The sequence below is a fragment of the Artemia sp. Qi Xiang Cuo genome, chromosome 16, assembly GCF_049724085.1.
Source record: "Artemia sp. Qi Xiang Cuo chromosome 16, ASM4972408v1, whole genome shotgun sequence".
Lineage (NCBI taxonomy): Eukaryota > Metazoa > Arthropoda > Branchiopoda > Anostraca > Artemiidae > Artemia > Artemia sp. Qi Xiang Cuo.
The window spans coordinates 54,705,780-54,727,515 of NC_142809.1; the positions used below are offsets into that span (position 1 = coordinate 54,705,780).

At 35.2% G+C, this 21,736-nt stretch overlaps 1 protein-coding gene across 2 annotated transcripts in view; it reads left to right on the plus strand.

Annotated features, from left to right (window-relative positions):
• Window positions 1-21,736, plus strand: part of LOC148943107 (uncharacterized) — a 128,361-nt gene that overhangs the window by 65,098 nt on the left and 41,527 nt on the right. For both annotated transcript variants that reach the window (XM_089102510.1, XM_089102511.1), the window contains one exon: window positions 20,394-20,510. In XM_089102510.1, the coding sequence (XP_088958636.1) occupies window positions 20,394-20,510 (117 nt within the window). The remainder of the gene's footprint in view (window positions 1-20,393; window positions 20,511-21,736) is intronic.

Genomic DNA, 21,736 nt, shown 5'->3' on the forward strand with positions numbered 1-21,736 from the left:
ATTTAATTTGAGTATTTTCCTTGTTTATCATGTCTACGATTTTTTCTTACGTTTGACGTGGCGTTAATGACTGCCGTTTATGGTTACGCCCATTACTTCATTGAGAAGTTTTTTCTTCATTCATGAAACCATTTGTCAAAACGACAAAACAAACAAAGGGGCTCTCAGCTTGCTCTGATTACCTGCAAAACGGAACCTCTTGTACTAGAGGTTCCAAGCCCCTCAAGTAATAGAGGTGCAGATTTGATCAGTAACATAGATGTATTTGGAAGTCCTCCTGGGGGGGGGGGGGTCTTATCTAAACTATCTGGTGATTCCTTAAAATAAAGTGCCAAAGTTGTGCTGAATTCTGCATATGGAGTTCGCAGAAGTTCGTGGAAAGTCTATTTGATACTGTTGGTAAATAATCTTGATGACGCTCCTGTTTAGCTTTTGGGTCGCCCCCTCCCCCCTCTTATTTTAGTGTGCACGAACATGGTCCGTTTTATGCGTAATACCGTAGGTATTCATGTGGTCACTACAGTCATAACGGAATTATAGACTATTTAATGTTAGCTTTTTCAACGTTTCACTGTATTCCAAATGCAAAAGTTTGGAACTACCTTCATTCCTATTTGCTGAATCCTTTCATTATGTGGAATTCTTCTCTTTGCTTTTTTTCCCTTTTTCTTTTTGATGTATTTCACAGTTTTTGTATTGTTGTTTTTCTTCAATGTTGTTTCCTTTTCCTTTCATCGTGCCGATTTTTGTTTTTGCTGCATCTTGCATTTTTTGTATTGTTGTTTTTCTTCATTATTGTTCCCTTTTACTGAATCATTATGGCAAATTATTGCTTTTTTTTCCTTTTCTTTTCGATGCATCTCGCAGTTTTATTTTTATTGATCTTTTTCTTCATTGATATTCCCTTTTGCTGAATCCTTTCATTATGCCGAATTATTCATTTTTCGCTTTTTCTTGTTCTTTTTGCTGCATCTTGCAGTTTTTGTATTGTTGTTTTTCTTCATTATTGTTCCCTTTTACTGAATAATTATGGCAAATTATTCTTTTTTTTCCTTTTCTTTTCGATGCATCTCGCAGTTTTATTTTTATTGATCTTTTTCTTCATTGCTATTCCATTTTGCTGAATCCTTTGATTATGCCGAATTATTCATTTTTCGTTTTTTCTTGTTCTTTTTGCTGCATCTTGCAGTTTTTGTATTGTTGCTTTTCTCCATTGTTATAATTTGTTTTTGTTAAATCACAAGAGACGCTAATTAGGGATCTGCTAAAATATCAGCCTTTCCCTATTTTGATCACTAGCCGAATTCCTTCTTTTTTTTCTTTTTTTTCTTTTTTTTTTGATCTTTATACCTGTAGAAACCGGACAAACGAGGATAACAAAAGTGTCTGGCTGGAATCTTAATTCTTTATCAAGGATGTTGAAAAATAACCTACCGTCCGGAGAAGAAGAAAAAGGTTGAGGAGTACTGCTGTGCTTAAAATTTAATGAACATAGATTTATTACCTACCCAAAAGATGATGGAAAAAAAATAGAAAATACTTCGGGCATCTATTATGCCAAATGTGGGCACTGGAGGGGAGTATCTGATTCTAGCCAGCTGTAAATATGTCAAGTTTAATTTTAACCCTAGCAATTATAACCGTACAATTTATGTCCATATTGATTTTCATTTATACTGTTCTGTTCCTACGAGCCCATGGTTTCTTTTGGCATGCCAGGGTTGCCACTTATGGAAGTATGTTTTCGTGAAGGAAAGAATAGAGAATTCTTCATTAAAAATGATTTTTTTTTTTTTTTTTTTTTTTTTGAGTGACATAGAAATTAATTATAACCAAAAAATACAATTTTTGAGGACAAATCCTTTACTTGTCTTTACTGAAGCAACATCAACAAGATTCATTCATTTGCGTTTGAGTTTGCTTTTCTATTACTTCTGGTTTTGAAAACGTAATTATATTGTTTGTGAGCATGATTTTAAGTCATATTTTTTTTGGCTATATTTCTAAAATTAGCATTTTAACCTAACTTAGCCTAACCTAAGTGAAAAGGGTAGAAATTTGAACTGGATACAATTTGAGTTAAACTAAAACCCCTTAGATCTAGTAAGCAGAGTTATAGCCTTCTGAATGTAATTAATTAGAAAAACTTCTTACAAAAAATAAGATTTTCAAGAAAGAGTAAAGAACTCCATTAAACCAAAAATGAACAAAAATAGAATCAAATAACCTACTAAGCATACAGCTACCACAAATCAGTATCAATAAATAAATGAAACTCAAAATAAACAGAAATTAAAATAAATAACAGAGTCAACCTCAAATCGAGCAGAAATTAATATGAGTAGGTTTCAAAGCCCCTATGCTTTATAAAAGCCAGAATATAATTTATACTCTACTGAAAAAGTTCAAATGAATTTACTGAAAAAAAAAATGTGCATTTTCAGTTTAATGTACATATGCCGATATTTATTCCTTAAAATCTTAATTAACTTTTAATTTCTTAAAGTTATAAAAGTGAAAACATTTAAAAGAATTTTTTCAGTAAAGTGCAAATTATATTCTGGCTTTTAGAAAGAATGGGGTGTTTTGAACCCTACTCATATTAATTTCTGCTCGTTTTGAGTTTGACTCGTTTATAAGTTTGTTTATTTTAATTTCTGTTTGTTTTGAGTTTCATTTATTTATTGATTATTTATTTCTATTTATTTATTTATTTATACTTAAATAACTATAAATATTTATTATTTTTAATATATAATAAATGTTTTTATATATTTTATTTATACTTATTTATTATGTTGCATCATAATACTAACGCTTCTACTCCTACAATTACTGCTTCTACTGCTACTAAAACTAAGACTACTACTATTAACTGTACTCCTACTGCTATATCTATATTTACTGGTGCTACTACTACAACTAATAAACCTAAAGATATTAAGGCGAAAATTTGGACAATATTGTAACTGTATTGAAATAAATCAAAACACACTATGTTCATATAGGTTGTAAAGAGGACGTGTCAGCAATGCTTCAGGGCCGGTTGATGGTATTAAGTTAAAAATTTGATCGTGTGTTGAAGGGGATGTTGAAAAAAAAGTTGCTACTTGCATTTACAGATGCTACTGCTGCTGCTACAACTATTGCTACGTGTAATTACTGAACTTTTCTACAATGCTGAAAAAATTAATGTCTCAAAACTTTATTTGGATATTTGTTATGGGATATGATAGACCCGGGGGGGGGGCGCTTTTTCTCAAATCACTTTGACTATTAAAAAGGGCACTATGACTTCCAAGTTCAGATCAAATAAGCCCCCTCTGATGTTTATACGGCCGCCCATTTCGTAAAAACCTTATATGCCCTCATAAAATAACCTACAATCCTGTCCCCAGAGAGCTGGGGGGTTGTTTCATCCTTAGAGACATTATTATATGTTCTTTGGACTATTGAAAAAAACGCTATCTCACAATTTCAATCAGATGCGTTTGGTGAAAGGATGGGTTGTAGGGGAGGAAGGGGCTAAATGCCCTCCATCACTTTTGACGCCTGGTCATAACTAGTTATGCCCATAACTTACAACCCTTGTCCCTAATCGTTGGGGTTTGTTTCAACCCCAAAGACTTTTTTATGTAGTATTTAGACTATTTTCAATTTAATGGCTATCTCAAAATTTCTATTAGATGTATTTCGGGACAATACGATGTGTGTGTGTGTGTAGGACGGGGGGGGGGGGGGTAGCTGCCAACTGATCACTTTGAATCTTAAAAAGAGTACTAGAGCATCTGATTACCAATCCAATGAGGTCCCTCCGAATTTTATATGATCACGCTTTCTATAAAAACCTTATATCCCCCCAGGGCATAACTTACAACCCTTGCCCTGAGGGCTGGGGGGATTTTTTATCCTTAAAGACAGAACTTCCGGACCTTTCAAATACCTTGAACAAAATGACTATCTCAAAATTTTGATTTGAAGTATTCGGGGAAATGATGGGCGTGTGGCTCATTTGCCCTCTGATCACTTTCGACTAATAAAAAAGGCACTAGCCTTCTCAATTTTCAATTGAATGAGACCTTTTTGAAGATTTCACGACAATACTTTCTACTTATATGCCCCAAGGGCATAACTTACAACCCTTGTCCTGAGGCTATGGGGGGGGGTGTTTCCCTTAAAGACATAATTTCCAGATCTTTCAACTACTTTGAACAAAATGGTCATATCAAAATGTTGATCGGAAGTGTTTGGGAAATGATGGGCGTGGGGGGGGGGGATTCACCCTCCAATCACGTTCGACTATTAAAAAGGGCACTAGTCCTCAATTTCCTTTTCGAATGATCCCTTTTTGAAGATTTTACGACAACACTTTCTATAAAAAAAAAAAAAACTTATATGCCCCCAGGGCATAACTTACAACGTTGGCCCTGAGGCCTTTGGGGGTTTGTCATATCAAAGACATAATTCCTCGACCCTTCAACTACGTTCAATAAAATGGCTATATCAAAATGCTGATCGAAAGTGTTTGGGAAATGAGGGGCGAATGGGGGGAGGCATTCGCTCTCCGATCGCTTTTGCCTATTAATAAGGGCACTAGCCCTCTCAATTACTAATTGAGTTTAGCCTTTTTGAAGTTTCTACGACAACGCTTTCTACAAAAACCTTATATGCCCCCGGGGCATAACTTACAATCTTTACCCTGGGGGCTGTGGGGGGTTTGTCATCCTTAAAGACATAGTTTCCGGACCTTTCAACTACCTTGAACAAAATGGCTATCTCCAAATTTTGATTGGATGTGTTTGGGGAAATTGTTGCCGTGAGAGGAGGGTTAGTTGCCTCTAATCACTTTCGAATATTAAAAAGGTCTCTAGCCCTTTCAAATTCCAATCGAATGAGCCCTTTTTGAAGTTTCTACGACAGCGCTTTCTATAAAACCTTATATGACCCCAGGGAATAACTTCCAACCCTTGCCCTGAGGGCTGGGGGAGGGGTTGTCATCCTCAAAGACTTAATTTCCAGAACTTTTAACTACGTTGAATAAAATGGCTATCTCAAAATTTTGATTGGATGTGTTCGGGGAACTGTTGGGCGTGAGAGGGAGGTTAGTTGCCCTCCAATCACTTTCGAATATTAAAAAGGGCACTAGCCCTTTCAATTTTTAATCGAATGAGCTCACTTTGAAGTTTTTTCGATCATGCTTTCTATATAAACCTTTAATTTCCCCAGGGCATAACTTACAACTATTGCCCTGAGGGCTCTGGGGAGGGGGTGTCATCCTTAAAGACATAATTTCCGGAATATTCAACTACGTTGAACAAAATGGCTATCTCAATATTTTGATAGAATGTGTTTGGGGAAATAGTGGGCGTGGGAGGGGGTTATTTGCCCTCCAGTCCCTTTTGACTATGAAAAAGGGCACTAGCCCTTTCAATTTCCAATCGAATGAGCCCTTATCGAAGTTTATACGACAACTACATCGATACGAAGTGCCCTGCTCTAAACAAACAAAAAAAATAATACATTGTGCCAAAATCGTTCTTTATTTAGGAGGCGCTATTGCGCTGCCTGTGATAAAGTAACATTCATACTGTTAAAGAAGAGTTGTTAGCTTATATTGTTAGCTTAAAAGAAGAATATAACTTCAGGATTAAATAAAAAAAAATTATTTTTAAATAAAAGTAAAGAGCGACAAACTTAAAATGTAGAGAAATTATTCCGTACCAGAGAGAGGCTTCTGCCCCTCAACCGCTAACTCTACGGTAAAGTCTAACTAGTGCTTAACTATTAAACAAAATTGTATGTGAAGGGGCCTTCTCCCCCCTCCCCCTTTACGAGGGTTGTCGTTTCCCGGGGGCTAAATTATTCCGTATCAGAGAGAGGCTTCTGCCCCTCAACCGCTAACTCTTTACGGTAAAGTCTAACTACTGCTTAACTATTAAAAAAATTGTATGTGAAGGGGCCTTCTCCTCCCTCTCCCTTTACGAGGGGTGACGTTTCCTGGGGGCAAAGGGGGCAGTTGCCCCCTCCCCAATAATTTGGAGAAAAGACATTATATAGCCTATGCCCCTTGACTATCTGGATATGGACCCCTCTTGCCCACCCCCAATAAAAATGCCGGAGCTAGCCTCCTGCCGTTTACCCCCGCTCTTTGCGCAAAATTTCAACAATTTGCCTCAAGAGAGTGGGACCTAAGTGATGCTCATTATCTTTAAACAGTAAATTTTTCAGTTCAAATACTTTAAAAGGCAATCTCTTAATGAGTCACTACCAACTACATTTGCTGCGCTCATAAATGCATCCAGTTGAACGTTTCGCGTAAAGATCGTGCGGTTAAAATTGGAGAATTTTATTAGGGGGATAAATGCATCCCCGCTAATATACAGAATAATTTCTATTTAGTTAAGCATTGCTTTACTGTAAATACAGGAGGTTTAAGGGGATGGCAGCTTTCCTCTTATACGGAAGTATTCTGTTCCTTTGAAGCTTCAATGTCCCTCTTTAATTTCATCTGAAAAAAAAACTAATTTCTGTTCGTTTCTAATCTTATTTTTGGTGTAATCTTCATGATAAAGCTTCAAAAATGAAAATCATCCCAGAAAACGATGAACCCTAAGGATTTTTTTAAGGGGGGCTTGAAATGTCAGAATGATTTTTTCAGGGAGTGACTTTAATATTTTTAGGGGAGGAGGAGACATCACACAACCAGCGCAGATCGAGCGAAGGAAACCAGAAGCAAATATACTTGTGTATCGGGAAAAAAGGGGTAGGGTGATATCCTGAATTTATCACATTGATTTGTATTAGAAAACAAAAATGAAAATGCTTTAAAAACTTTTACCCAATATTTTTCTACCCAATGGCGAAAATGGGTTTTGTCATTGAAATCGCCTTAGTCAACAATTCTAACTGGGGAGATATAATTCATCGCCAAAAAAAAAAAAAAAAAAAAAAAAAAAAAAAAAAAAAAAAAAAAAGTCATATTCTAACATGGTGCCATGTCCTTTGTTCTTCTTAATTTATTTTGATTAGTACTAGAAACTTAATGGATGGTCAGGGTGGGAATTTGGGGTTCGTTTGACAGATTTTATTTTTCTATCCTATTGAATAATCCCATCGTGATAGTGCCAACACAATTTTCCGTATGGTGCAAAAATGATAGTTTCTTGGTGCTCTCTTTGTTGCAGTTTTCCTGCGCTAACAGCCTTATGGATGGACATAAGATGGGGGTTAGTACCTTAGTCGACTGATAATTTGTAAATGCTTGTTTTTTATAAACATATCATGATAGTGCCTGGACAAAGCGGCATGGGGTAAAAAAATGTGATTTTGTTTATTTTTCACTGGTGCTAGCAGCCTATTGGATGGTCGTAGGGTGACGATTAGGGCCCTATTCGAGTAATAATTATTTGCCTATACGCTTTTATTGAACTTATTATCACACTGCTAAAAAAAATCCTATGTGGTGTGAAAAATGGCATCTTTGATACTATTTTGAAAATAAGCCAGAATTACTGAGGTTAGGAGGTTGGTTTAAATACTTCTAGAGAGGTCTTGTTAAAAAGGTATTGTGATATGAATGTAAACTTCATTGATCTTTAAGGCATCGTGGCAGGAGCGGCGCTGCCACAGAACTAAGTCTTTTTATGTGCTTAACTAATAAAGCTTCAGTAGCTCTTCCAATGGTGAATAATTGTGATATTCAAGGACCACTTTCTTGAGATGGGGCGCGGGTAGAAGCTGCTTAGAGGTGTCATCTGCGGGGTGTATGGGCCTAGAAGATTTATTAGACTATCTTTGGTTTGATGTCACTGCGTTAATGGTTTTCAGTACTTTAAACCCATGACTGTGGTATACTACTGGTACTACTATTACTAACAATTCACTGCAGCCCAAAGTTTTCCTTAAATCCTTAAATCTTTCCTTTTGACCTCGCTTCCCATTTGGGGACGACCTGTTTTTTGTTTGGCCCTAGATGGTTGGCGGTGGGTTTGGTCCTAGAGCCCTATACATAGCCCACAATTTTCTTGGGCTCTTTCCCTGCTCAATAGTCACCATCGAATTGTTTGAATAACAGTTAAATTATTGAATATCATTGATAGTAGCATTTGTACTACTTTTTTTTCTGTTGCTGTTCTATCACCTGGCATCGTGTTGAATGACCTAATGCCTTAAAAAGTAATTTATTTTATTATCCTAATTATTTTTAATGCAACATTAAGCAGATTTTTCTGAGTTTGTATTGTTCTCAATATGCAATTCTATGCAGCCGAGTCGCTTTGCTCTTGCTTGTTAACAGCAGTATTCGAGGGGTCGCTTCCTCAGAAATTATTTACACTAGGTGGCACGTGCCAAGCGTGGCGGACCTTTGCGGCACACGTGGTGTTCCGAGATGAACACCACGTATCGGGAAGTCGGCGCCTCCTCGGCTCTATTTTCAGGAGGGTGTGGCTACTGCGTGCATGTTCAGTAAAGCGCATTTTATTGAAACATAGAAATGCTTCCACTATCTTGGAAGTATATACAAGATTTGTAATTCTAAATGTAATTGTTCCTTTTATGGTAATCACCTTTTAGTGAAATGAAAGTATGATACGCAGTTAAAGTGTATTTGAATTATTTTTGTAAGTTTTTTTTTCTTGTTTGATTTTTATATTAAGCCATAATGCTTACAATGTATGTTGAAAAGCTGTAAGCTTTTTGGAAGAAGAAAGAAAATAATTAAAAAAATTCTCCTTTGGTCATGAATGTAAATGGCCGAGCTGATTGAAAAATAATCCTGATTGAAAGAGATAGGCTATATTTTATTGTGAGATGTATTATTTGTGAATCCTTCATTGTAAGCATTAAATAAAGGTTAAGATACATTCCAGCTATGTGAAAGTATATAGAACAAATCAATTGATTTAGGAATTAATGCGAAGTTCTTTTTGGTGTTGTCTGTTCAAAAAAAAAGACGAAAAAAAAACCTGGATATTTATGTAGGTTGAATTTTTCGATGCAGGATTTTTTTTTTCTTGTTGTTTTTGCATGCTTTGTTATACAGGTGTGCGGAGAAACTTTCTAATTTTGTGTTGGGGGAAGAGGACAAAATGTTTTTTTTCTGATCTTCAAAAAAAAGAGTTCCTGCTATGCTTTGTTTTCTTATTTATGTAATAGAATAGTTCGACAGGTTCTGCTCCTAATCAATTATAATCAGTAACTGCAGCAGCAAACAGCTGCAAAAACAACGCTTGTTCTGGAGAAAATCTTATGAGGGTTTGTTGTTGCGCAAAAATCCACGCAACTACTTACCTTTTAAATCAAACATACTAATCTATTACAGTGAAACCAAATAAATAACCTATAAAATAAAACACAGTGAATGAAAACAAATATTAAAGATGATAATAACAGTAATAAAATATAAGTAAATAATTAAGAATAATTGAATTAAAAACATCTATAAAAATATGAAAGAAACATAGTATTAACAAATCCAGTCACCACTATCGATCAATACTCAACTCTTCCATCGATTTCCGTTGTTTTTTGTTTTTTTTTTCAAATAAAGTAGACAACGAAACTTTTGATATTAAGTTTGTCATTATTTTATCTGGAATATTCCTAAATTTTTGAAAAGGAAGGGTTAAGAAACTAAACCATCCCCCTCCCTTCTTTAACTATCTACTCGTAAAGTATCCTTCAACACAGTGTTGTACGAAACTAGGTATACATGTTGTGCAAACTTATGCCAATTTCATGAAGGGGACTAGGGACCGGGGCCATCCTTTAGATGCTGTTCGAGATGGCTGGGCCCTATCCAATGAAAGAGTTCTACAAGATTAATGAATTTCAAAGTTGGCACATTGAAATCTAATATGTTCAGAATGATGAGCCCCGGGTGCACATAGAAACAGCAAAACAGGCGTCCGTGGTCCTTTTTGGACATCAGAGCCGACGTGAATAAATTGCGTATTGGTTTTTAAGATAAATGTGTTCTTACTCCTGGATTTCGAATGATTGGTTGTCAGGGTACATGACTTTCAGCTGTGTATAAATATACTACCTTTTTTACTTCTTAAGTACTGTTGAATATTTATAAGTGGAAAATTACTTCTACCATAGACATAGTAAAGGATACGTTATAGATTTTGATTTATGGATTAACTGATCGCCATTTATAGAACCTCTTCGTCTGTTTTAGGTGTTGGTGTCCTCCTTGAGTAGGAAGTGCAAATTTAATACAAATGCGTAGCAAAGTATGTCCTTGGGAGTTTTTCTTGCTGGGAGGACCAGTATACACGTTTACCTATAACCATCCGTTTTGTTTGATAGCCAGTTAACATTTGTGTCTGTATGACCGGTATATGTATGGCAATTGCCACCCCCCCCCCCTACCAGAAGATCAAAATAGTACGAATTGTGAAATTTTTGTAATATTTTACGTAATTGTCGAATTCTTTGAAAATAAAATCACTCTTAGAGAAAAGAACATTTAACGCACAAATAACAGTTCAAACAGGGGTAAATCCTTTTATTAGACTGTGAAAACGATGAAAAAAAATATGGATAATTCAATCACATATACTGTGACCGTCATCAGCAGATATACTGATATCTGCTGATAATCACTGTATATGTGATCGAAATATCCATAATTTTTTGTCAGGGTTTTTTCATTGTCTAATAAAAGGATTTATCCCTATTTGAGCTCTTATTTGTGCGTCATGGAAATGCAGTGTGGTCTTCAACCACACTGCCTAAGAACATTAAAAAAAAAACTAAGAACATTAAAAAAAAAAATCTTAATCACATGCTTTCGACATGGGCTGTTTGTGCCATGGGTACGGGGAAATCCTGATGGTAAGGGCACACCCGTATAAAGGTTTTCGCTGTGAGGAAAGGGTAATGTTCAAAAATATGTTATCAGAAACCTTGCTACATTGAAAATTTGGTAAAGGTACCATTTTCCACTGCCCCTTCTTTAGAATACATCCTTATGCTATAATAGTCGTTTGCCTATTACCTGCGTATTTGGTAAGTGGTAAGTTTGGTAAGTTTGCTTATTTGGTAAGTTGCCCAAGACATAGTAAAGGCTCTGTTATAGATTTTAATTAATGGGTACTTGTCATAGGAAAAAACTTCCTTCTTCTTTTCTGGTTGTCAAACACTACGTGGTAACGAACTGTAAGTAAGAAGCTACTCGGCTCAATAGTAACCGAAAGTCTAAAAATCAGAATTTTGATATCAATAAATGCATCAAAAGAATTGACTTATTATACTGATTCCAAATCTATAAGATAATGTTATTCATCAAAAGCTACGAGCCTTAGAAAATTTGCCGGATTTTCATAAAAGGGACGAAATACCCCCTAAAAATCAAGAAATCTGAATGAAAATCCCACCATAAGATTCAGCGTATCAGAGAACCCTACTGTAGATGTTTCAGACTCGGATCTGCAAAAATGCGGAATTTTAGATTTTTTGCTAGAAGAAACATCACTGATGCGTGTTTATTTTATTTTTTGTTTATTTTTCCAGGAGTGATCTTATAAAACTAATGGTCTAAACTAAAGTTCGGTAGGGTGTGCATTCGGATGGAAATCAGAAGTTCTAGCACCCTTTTTAAATGGTCAAAAAGATTGGAGGGCAATTAGACCCCCTTTCATGCCCCTTTTCCCCAAAGTCGTCCGATCAAAATTTTGAGATATACATTTTACTCAGCATAGTTGAAAGATCTAATTACTACGCCTTTAGGGGTGACATGCCCCCCCCCCCCCCCCCCCCCCGCAGCCCGTGGGAAAGGCCTGTAAGCTATGAAATTTGTCCATTGTTTCCGTATAGTATTCGTTATTGGGAGTAATAAAGACATTTTCCGGGGGGGGGATTTGTGCTGAGGGAGGGTTTCTGTCGGGATGATTTCCTATAGGGAGGAAAATATCCGGGGGAAATTTTACACGTGGGGGATTTGACAGAATTCCTGTACGAAACTCTTTTTATTTGTCTTTCTTTCTCTGTGCTAGCTCAATTTTGCATGTGGAGATGTTCCGGGGGAATTGTCTGGGGTAAATTTTCAGCGGCTTTGGATTTCCGGGAAAAAGATTATGCAGAAGGGGGACTTCCGGAGTGATCGGAAAACGATTTGAAATTAGTCTTTTTCAATTGACAGCATACTAAGGATAATTTTTCGGGCTGAATCGTCCGTAAGAAATTATACGGATGAGGGGGTGAGGGCATTTCATCGAGGATGGAATTGTTTGGAGGGAATCATAAGGGGGATATATTTTACGTGGGACGTATTTTACGTGGAGGAACTTTCAACGGAGGAGTTTCGCGTGAGGGTAGGGAATTTTTCATGGAAGGTGAGCCAAATTTACTGGCATAATTTGAAAAACGATCAGAAATTAAATAAAAAAACTAGTTTTTTTTAAATGAAAGTAAGGAGCAACAATAAAACTCAAAACGAACAGAAATTATTCCTTATATGAAGGAGCCCCGCCCCCCACCTTAACACCTTGCTCTTTACGCTTAAGTTTGACTATTTGTCCCAATTTTTTTTTTCGAACGGCTCTTGAAACACAAGGGCCGTTTAATTAGAAAAGGAAACACTTTTTTTTTTAAGTGCGAAAAACTTCAGCGTGAGGAGCAAGATATTGAGGAAGGGTGGGGGCAACCCCTTCGTATACGGAATAATTTATGTTCGTTTCTAGTTTGAATTTTGCTCCTTACTTTCATTTGGAAAACATGATTTTTTTTTTTTTTTTTTTTTTTTTAATATTTATTAAGTATTAAGAGAATTTGCGCCAATTTACCAGATTAGACGGTTGCATATGGAAAGACTGCACACAGAGAAGATTTCAGCCGTGGAGAATTGCACCATAGAAAAGCTTGCTACCAAGGCTTGGCAACAGCTTCAGCTGCTTACTCTCCGGAGCGATTCCCGTGGATTTTTTGAAGCAGTCTTCCATAGTTTTAAACTACCAGTTGGAATTTTCTAGTTATCACAAGTATCATCATTTCCCATAGTAGAACTTGTAATACTTGTGATAACTATTATGTGATAACTAGTGGAACGGAGAAACGTGTCGTAGTCAGAACCATTGAGCCTCTTAGATAATGTTTCTAAGAGACATTTCTTTGGATTTTGTTTAAAATAATCTTCATTAATCATGCGGATCAAACCGTTAATACTGATGATTTAGTAGTATAGAGTGACCCTTCTCAGTAGAAATCTTATGAAAATATAATACTTTAGTAACAAAACTATGGAAACTACAACAGAGAATTATGGAAAACAGGCGGCCCAGAACGTATTTTGTTAAATATCTAATAAACAAAAAATCGCGAAGAAAGGAAACGAGGACAATTAACAGCCAGTGAAAAAATTGAAAAATTATGCAAATATTTCGGTCAAGACCTCCGCTTGACCGTCCTCAGTGCAGAATAAAACTTATAAAAATATAAAAACCAAACCTTAAAATAAAAACACGAAACTAAAATTGGACGACCCTTTCCTAGTAACGGTGAAAGGGTAACTGGCTGTTAATTGTCCTCGTTTCCTTGTTACCCTTTACACTTTCACCGTTACTAGGAAAGGGTCGTCCAATTTTAGTTTCGTGTTTTTATTTTAAGGTTTGGTTTTTATATTTTTATCAGTTTTATTCTGCACTGAGGACGGTCAAGCGGAGGTCTTGACCGAAATATTTGCATAATTTTTCAATTTTTTCACTGGCTGTTAATTGTCCTCGTTTCCTTTCTTCGCGATTTTTTGTTTATCATGATTAGCCAGTGTGGTCTCAGAAATTAATTAGTTAAATATCTAACCTAGCCAATTCTATATATTAAAATATTTAATTAAAATATACCTGCAAAGTAGTTTATCTCACTCAGGCTAAGTTGATTATCTGAGAGTGCACACATAAAACTGGTTTTAAACACATGATCAGATCAAACTTCTTGAGTGCAGTCGGGATAACACATAAGTATCTAATTTTTCTCCAGATTAGTGGGAGGGGAATGGGTGAAAGTGAACCCCCCTTGGGATTTTGATAGTAGTAGTCTACAAACATGAAAAACAACTTACTGTGCTGAATCCAATATTTGAAGTCAGTGACTTTAAATTTACCTATTAAAGTTATAAGTATAAGAATATTCGCTTAATATTGTGGAAAAGCCCCCCCCCCCCCAAAACAAAGCCTGAAATCTTAAAGAAATTATACTACCAAATTCAACATGTCTCAGAACGTATCTACAAAAACCCGAAATTCGTATTTTCCCCATGAAGCGTGTTTATAGGCACTTTTTTATTTACTTATTACTTTTTTTGCCAAGAGTTATTGTGTCAAGCCAGTGACCGCAAAATATAATATTGAAAATGGGTCATTCGAACTGAAATTTTATGTTCTAGTTCTCTTTCATAGGCAGCGCGATAGCGCTGCCTAAGTAAAGAACGATGTGGACACAATGTACTATTTTTTTCTCTCCACACCCGGGCACTTCATATCGAAGGAGTTGTCTCAAAACCCCTACGCCTTTCCAAGGCAAGAACATAATTTGCACTTTACTGAAAAAAATACAAATGAATGTGCATTATCAGTTTAACATACATATACTGATATTTAGTAATCAAAATGTTAATATTATTTGATTTATTAAAGTTATAAAAGTAAAAACATTGATATTTTTTCAGTAAAGTGCAGATTATGTTCTGACCTTGGGAAGACACAGGGGTTTTGAGCCAAATTTATGTTAATTTCTGCTCCTTATGAGTTTGACTCGGTAATTTATTGTAATTTCTCTTCATTTTGGGTTTTTATTTATTTATCGATGCTGATTTGTGGTAGTTTCACGCTTGGTAGATTATTTGATTTTATTTTTGCTCATTTTTTGTTTAATGGAGTTCTTTACTTTTCTTTGAAAAACTTTTTTTGTGGAAAAAGTTTTTTTTTATTAATTCCAGTAATAAATCATGACACAGTAAAGTATCATTTTTATCCTTTCGCTGCTCAAAATGGTAACTGAGTCGGGGCTCAAGCCACAAAGGCTCATTGTCTCCAAAATTAAGGACTTATATTCGAATTTTGGTATTCGGAAAGTAGCCAACTGGTCAAACTGTATAATAAAGAGGGAAGGGGGTTGATTTTTACGGGTGGTAGCCTCTCACATTTGATTTTCATTCTTTTTTTAGTTTTATCAGTTCTTACCTTTTTGACTTGCTGACATTTTGCAGTTTTATATTTTTGACTAAGGAATAGTTTGTCATTCTGATAATGTTGTTTTGGCATTGTTCGAAATTTTTTTCGATGTCGTGCTTGTTTATGTTTTTTTTTTTTTTTTGTCTATATAGTTTTTTATGACTCCGAAATGCTTATTCAGCCCTTGGGGGCTTGTGATAGTAATTTCTTGAAATAAATATCTCCTATTATCTCATATATTGGATAATTTTTGTTCTTTGTAAGTCTTGTTTTTGCTCGTTACTTTCATTTGAAAAAATGTGTTAATTATGGTAAAATGAAGTTTGAACGGTATTGTTTAATGGATGTTAATCTAGGCCAAAGTATAAACACATACTGACCAAGTACTGACAAAACTCTTCAAAAGTGACCCCGCGTACCTCAGCACCTCTAGAGGGTAAATGTTGTACTGCTTAATCGCTCCGAGCCAATAAATTAAATTTAATACAGCTTTTACGGAACAAGTATAATCACCTACGGAACTTGTGATTTATGCTCCAGATTCGCATAGGTATGGAAATGTCTCCGGAGACGCGGACAAAGGGTCACTTTTTTTGTGTGGAGAGGATAGGTATTGTCAGTACTTTTCAGTATGTGTTTATACTTTGATCTAGGCTAATCATAAAAAGCTTAGTAAAGTTAACAAATATATTTTTCATTTTTTTAGAAAGAAGAATTTCTTTTTGAGAATACATGTAGATTTTTATAGCTCATTGAATGTCTAAATATCAGTTATATTCTAGAATCTTTCAGAGTGTCGCAAATACGACACTCTGAAAGTGTCGTACAATACACTACGATATTTTAGACACCTCTATTAGAAATTTAATGATGGAAAACGCCTTTTATCGCAAATTCACTCCAAGTCACTTGGCAAACAAAGGCTTGGAACATTTAAAACTCAAGCTTCTTTGGGATACAAGTTTTGATATTATGCTAAACTTCCAAAGAAAGTTTGCTTATGAAAGATCACAAAATCTTAAGATTTTGGGAATATGAGTCGTAGTGGTAAAGTGTAGGTGTAAAATGTAGTGGAGCTGCATGCAAAATGTGTCATCTATGATGATTCTGCTTATTAGCCTATGAAGTAGGCTAATGAAGCCTACTACATATGAAGTAGCATAGTAGTAACCGTAGTAACCGGAAATTTATACTTTAGCAGAAATATTTAAATCTTGTATAACAACTGCGTCTTTGCAGGGACATGAATTCACAAAAATATATGGAAGGGGTGCTTTTTTGGTTCTTTAGTGGAGATACGAGAAAAAAAATGTAAAGCAAATATACCTAAAGCAGGGGGTAGCAACGACTTCGCTGCTTGGAGAAATTGTTGACTAATCTATCCGAATCCAGTTTCTTTACCTCCTCTTTTTCGGCGGCCATGATCATGAGATCACTCAGTCTGTCATATCCCATCTTCGACCGCCAATAACCCTTCGCAGACCCTAAAGCTGAGGAGAATCGGGTTGCAAGTTTTAAGCCCTAACGTGCCACTCCACGGTATCTAAAAAGGCACATACACAAGGAAAGGTGGCCTTACTACGCTCTTCCCTGCCCTGAAATTTTGAGATTTTTTACAGTACTGTTGTATTATCTGTAACACACGCGCGATATTGTAAACTGAACATGCTGAAGAACCTAGTCAAACAGTTTTCTTTCAACGGACAATTCCTATGCTGAGGATTGCAAACACTAATTTTCACTGTGTTTGCAGTATTTAAATGTTTTTTTTTGGGCGTTTAGGGGCAAAAAAGGTACCTAGGTTAGGTTAGGTTACGTATTTAATATATGATATTCTTTACCCCCCACCCCCTGATGTCCAAATATATAGCCGAAATTTGTTTCTAAACAATTATATTTCTATCCTATTTTGTTGTATTTCATTAGCATTAACCAAACTTCACTTCTGGCGTGTCTTACAGATAATACAACAGTACCATTTTTACTATGGATTTTATATTTTCTTACATTTTCAGTAAAGTATCCCAGGGACAAGATAAAAATATTTATATCAAAACGACACTGTTTCTTCTTTATTTTTTTTTATTTTTAGATGTAGACAAATACGCAATATTTTTTTTTCTTCTGAGTGGGGGAACTTTAAAGAAGGCACAATGCACTGAAAATATAAGAAATTATAAAACACAAAGTAAATATATCAAAATTTCGGAGCAATGTGGAAAGGCCCTTAAGACCTCCTTTCCTTGTCGATGTCTCTTTTTAGACACATTGGACCTGAACATCAAAAATGAAACGCATTAGAACTTAGACTGAACTTGTTTCTCATCAAGCCAAGTTACAAAGAAATGGTCGGAGGTCTTAGGGCCCTTGCCCCATCACCCCAAAATTTTGAGAATTTTACAATTTGTTTTATAATTTCGTATATTTTCAGTATATTTTCTAAGTTTTCCTCTCATCAATAAAATAAGATTGCGTTTACGCCTGTGTCTAAAAATAAAATAATAAAAAAAAACAATGTCGTTTTAACATAAATATTCTTCAGATGGCAACCCTGGCATACAGTCAAACTCAAGGGCAACCCGTAATCTTATCCATGGTTTTTCATAAACCCTCCCATGTCTAGTGTGCCTGTAAATCCCCTATAAGTGGTTGAGCATAATTATGAATAATCAATATGCTAGACGTTCAAACAAAATCAACCTTATTCATGAAGGTAAGATAAATGGCCTTTGCATACCTGATACCATAGTGATGATACTTAAACATTCCCGATTAGATACTATAATTTTGAGTTTGAGCCTGTTTGTTCGAAGTGAGGACGCCATTTTGGCTCCAGTAATTTAAAAGTGATTATATGTTTTTTTTTGTGAAACTGGGATTTTTAGCCAAGATTCTTAAGCTTAACACGCCCTATTGATTGATTGAACCCGCTTTTTTAAATCTTCTTTGGTTCTCCATCTGCTAAAAAGTTTCTTTTTTTTAAATACGTGTTATCCCGTTTTCTCACACATAGAAATAATTATAAAATTAACTTTGTGTCACTAAAATTAATTTAAATGTATTTTCGATGCAAAATCAAATCTCACTACGCAAACACATGATTTTTAATAAAGGTCATGTCAAATAAACGCTATTTTTATTTTAGTTTTTTCAATATTCTGTAAAATTTATTTCTTTTAACATACACCTGTTGAATTAAGTAGCCAATGTGGGGTCCCCCGGGAAGTCAATGGCCATTTATTATCTGTCCAAAGACTAAAGGAAAATTTTAGAAGAGGCACTATTCCCAAGAAAAGGTTCAGTCAAGTCAAGTTGGATTATTATCAAGTATTACCATAACTGGACTCACCAAACTTGAGTCGAAGTTCAAGCCACAAGTGCCAACTACTTCAGCATAAAAAGGGCTAACTAGGCATTTGGGGACTGGAATTTACCCATCCTTACCGCATAACTTCCCAGCTGTCGGACATTTATCTCCACAACTATGTCCTCCAGCTCAACATCTAATTTCTAAAATGTCTCTAGCCAGTGTCTAATGCCAGCTGGATATTCTTCTTATACATGCCCTCTTGTTTCCATGACCATCTGACATTTTTTGTAATTAATGAATCAACTCTTTTAATTCGAGTGAGATGATTTCGAAAATTTCAAATTCCTGTAATAGTTTCTATAGCCTTATGTATTTCAAGCATTTTAAGTCGTATCCTGGCATTATTTAAAAAATGATCAGAAATATAAAATACAAGTTTTTTCTACAGAAAGTAAGGATCAACATTTTAACTTAAAACGAACAAAAATTCTTTCGTATATAAGGGGGGGGGGGGTTGTCCCCTCTTCAACACCCTGCTCTTTACGCTAACGCTTTACGCGTTTTTGTACTTTTGAATAGCTTCTAATTGTTCTAAATAAACGACCCTTGTGTTTCAGGAGTCGTTCTTAAAGAATTGGGACCAAATTCAAACTTAAGCGTAAAAAGTGAGGTGTTGAAGAGGGGGCACCCCCCCCCCCTCATATCCGTAATAATTTCTGTTCGTTTTAAGTTTTAATATTGGTCCTTATTTTCAGTTGAAAAAAAACTTTTTTTTTCAATTTAATTTCTGATCGTTTTTCAAATAATGCCAGGGAATCTGGTCCCACTTCCATGGAAATATTTCCCTCCCCACAGAAAGATCCCCTAGACTATTCAATCCCGGTGAAAATTTACTCTGGACAATTGCCTTTAACATCTCCGCGCGTAAAATTGAGTCAGTAAAGAGAAAGCAAGACAAACAAAACAAACAAAAATAATTTCGTATTGGAATTCTAGCAAATTCCCCCATTGCAAAATTTCCTATGTTTTTTTTTTACATTTAACCTTTCTTTAACTGTTTGTTCTGCCATGTCAAGGATTCATCTTCTTATAGCTGCTTTTAAGAAACTCTAAAGGATAAGAATGAAAAGTTCAAGTCAAGGCCAATCGTATTGTAGACGAACCTTCTCGTGTAGCAATTAATTAATATTCCCTAGCAAATATCATATGTTTTCCAGAAAACTTTAAAGAAAATGGCATTCTTCAAAGAAAAGAAACTACAGCTCGCCTAGGCGAGCTGTAGTTTAGAACCGGATTTAATTTTTTAGCTCGGTTCAACCCGTATGTTGGGCCAAAAGTTTTTCTGGTGAAAATAAAAAGTGAAGATTAAACTTAAAATAATGAAAAATCATTGGGAGAAAAAATATCAAGAGAGTTTGTTTGAACCAATATTTCAGATATATGTTATACAAACTGTGAAGGAATAAGTTTTCTTCGTTTTAAGTTTCATCATCGCTCATTATTTCCATCAGAAAACATTCGGTTTTAAAACAAGACACGCCACAGCCCATGGGGAAAGGGCTGTAAGTTACGAGGTTTGCGCATTGTTTGCGTGTCGTATTCGTTATTGGGAAGTATGCGTACATTTTTAGTGGGGGGGATTCTACTCTTCGTATTTTCCAAGGTGAGAGTTTTTTGTAGCGAGGATATTTTACACTGGGGGAATTTGCCAGAATTCCTATACAATAGCCACTAAAGAGCCTGCAGGAGAAAACCTGGACGCCCAGATCAGGTTGGGTGACAGACATGGTGTGAAGAAGATTTGAAAAACTAAAGACAAATATGTTATAGCTAAAAATAGGTTTGTATTGTTTTTTTCACTTTTTTCTTTTGCGCAAAATATTGCTTAACTTTCTCCATTTATATTGCAGGACACACATAGAAGCAATGTTTCAATACAAGAAATCATATATCCTTCAAGTCCTGATCAGCCAATGGATGGTAGGAATCTTATTATACCTTCACAAGATTGTCTTCAAAATAATGTTGTAAGCTTCCTTTATTTAACAGTACTATTTTAATTTTAATCTGCTAAATACATCTAATTAAAAGACAGAAAAAGGCACTTTCAGTACTCACATTGCAAATTGTTGCTTTATTCATTTCTGGTAGGGTGCAAATACTTGAATATAAAAATAAATCCCCTACCTATTTGTTTTGGTATTTCCCAGGGTACTCTTTTGGGCAACCATACATTTCTAGCAATGTTTCTTAGCATTGTCCAATCGTAACTTCCTTCCAAATGATCAATTATCAAATTTTTTACTATCTATTGTGGTATTTTCCAGGGTAATGTTTTGGGCCTACTTATATTTCTCAGAAAAATAATTATTTAATTTAGGTAAATATATATATTTATAATTTCACCAGAAACTTGCGAACTGGAAACCAGAAACTGGAAATCGATTTTAATCCCTAACACCTGTTTATAGGTACACATAGATTTGCCCTAGACCTTTAAAAAATTTGGGATTCATTTTTATTATTTTATTCCTTGTAATAATAGAAAATAAACACTTAACCTAATAAGTACTAGAAATTTTTTGTCTAGGAAATTTTGTTTTAGCATTAGAAAATGTATATTTAGAGCAATAATTACTTTAAAAAAAATCCATAATTGAACAGTTAATACGTAATTTTGAAACTAGAAAACTTGATGGACGGCAATTTGTCTTTGGACGGCAATTGGACGGCAATTTGTCTGAACACCGTTTTTCTTTTCTTTTTTAGCAGAAAACTAGTTGTAATTATTGCAAGAGTTGCAATGTTGCTTTGCAACACAGTTACGGTCATCGATTTAAAAACTACACTTCGTTGCTGGTAATATGGTCTGCCAAAGGTAACCTAGGCCTTAGTAATTTAACATGAATTATAGAACTGAAATATACTATTTCATAAGCAGTACACCTCCGAACTGATGGACGGCAATTTGTCTGAACACCGTTTTTCTTTTCTTTTTTAGCAGAAAACTAGTTGTAATTATTGCAAGAGTTGCAATGTTGCTTTGCAACACAGTTACGGTCATCGATTTAAAAACTACAGTTCGTTGCTGGTAATATGGTCTGCCAAAGGTAACCTAGGCCTTAGTAATTTAACATGAATTATAGAACTCAAATATACTATTTCATAAGCAGTACACCTCCGGACTGATGGACGGCAATTTGTCTGAACACCGTTTTTCTTTTCTTTTTTAGCAGAAAACTAGTTGTAATTA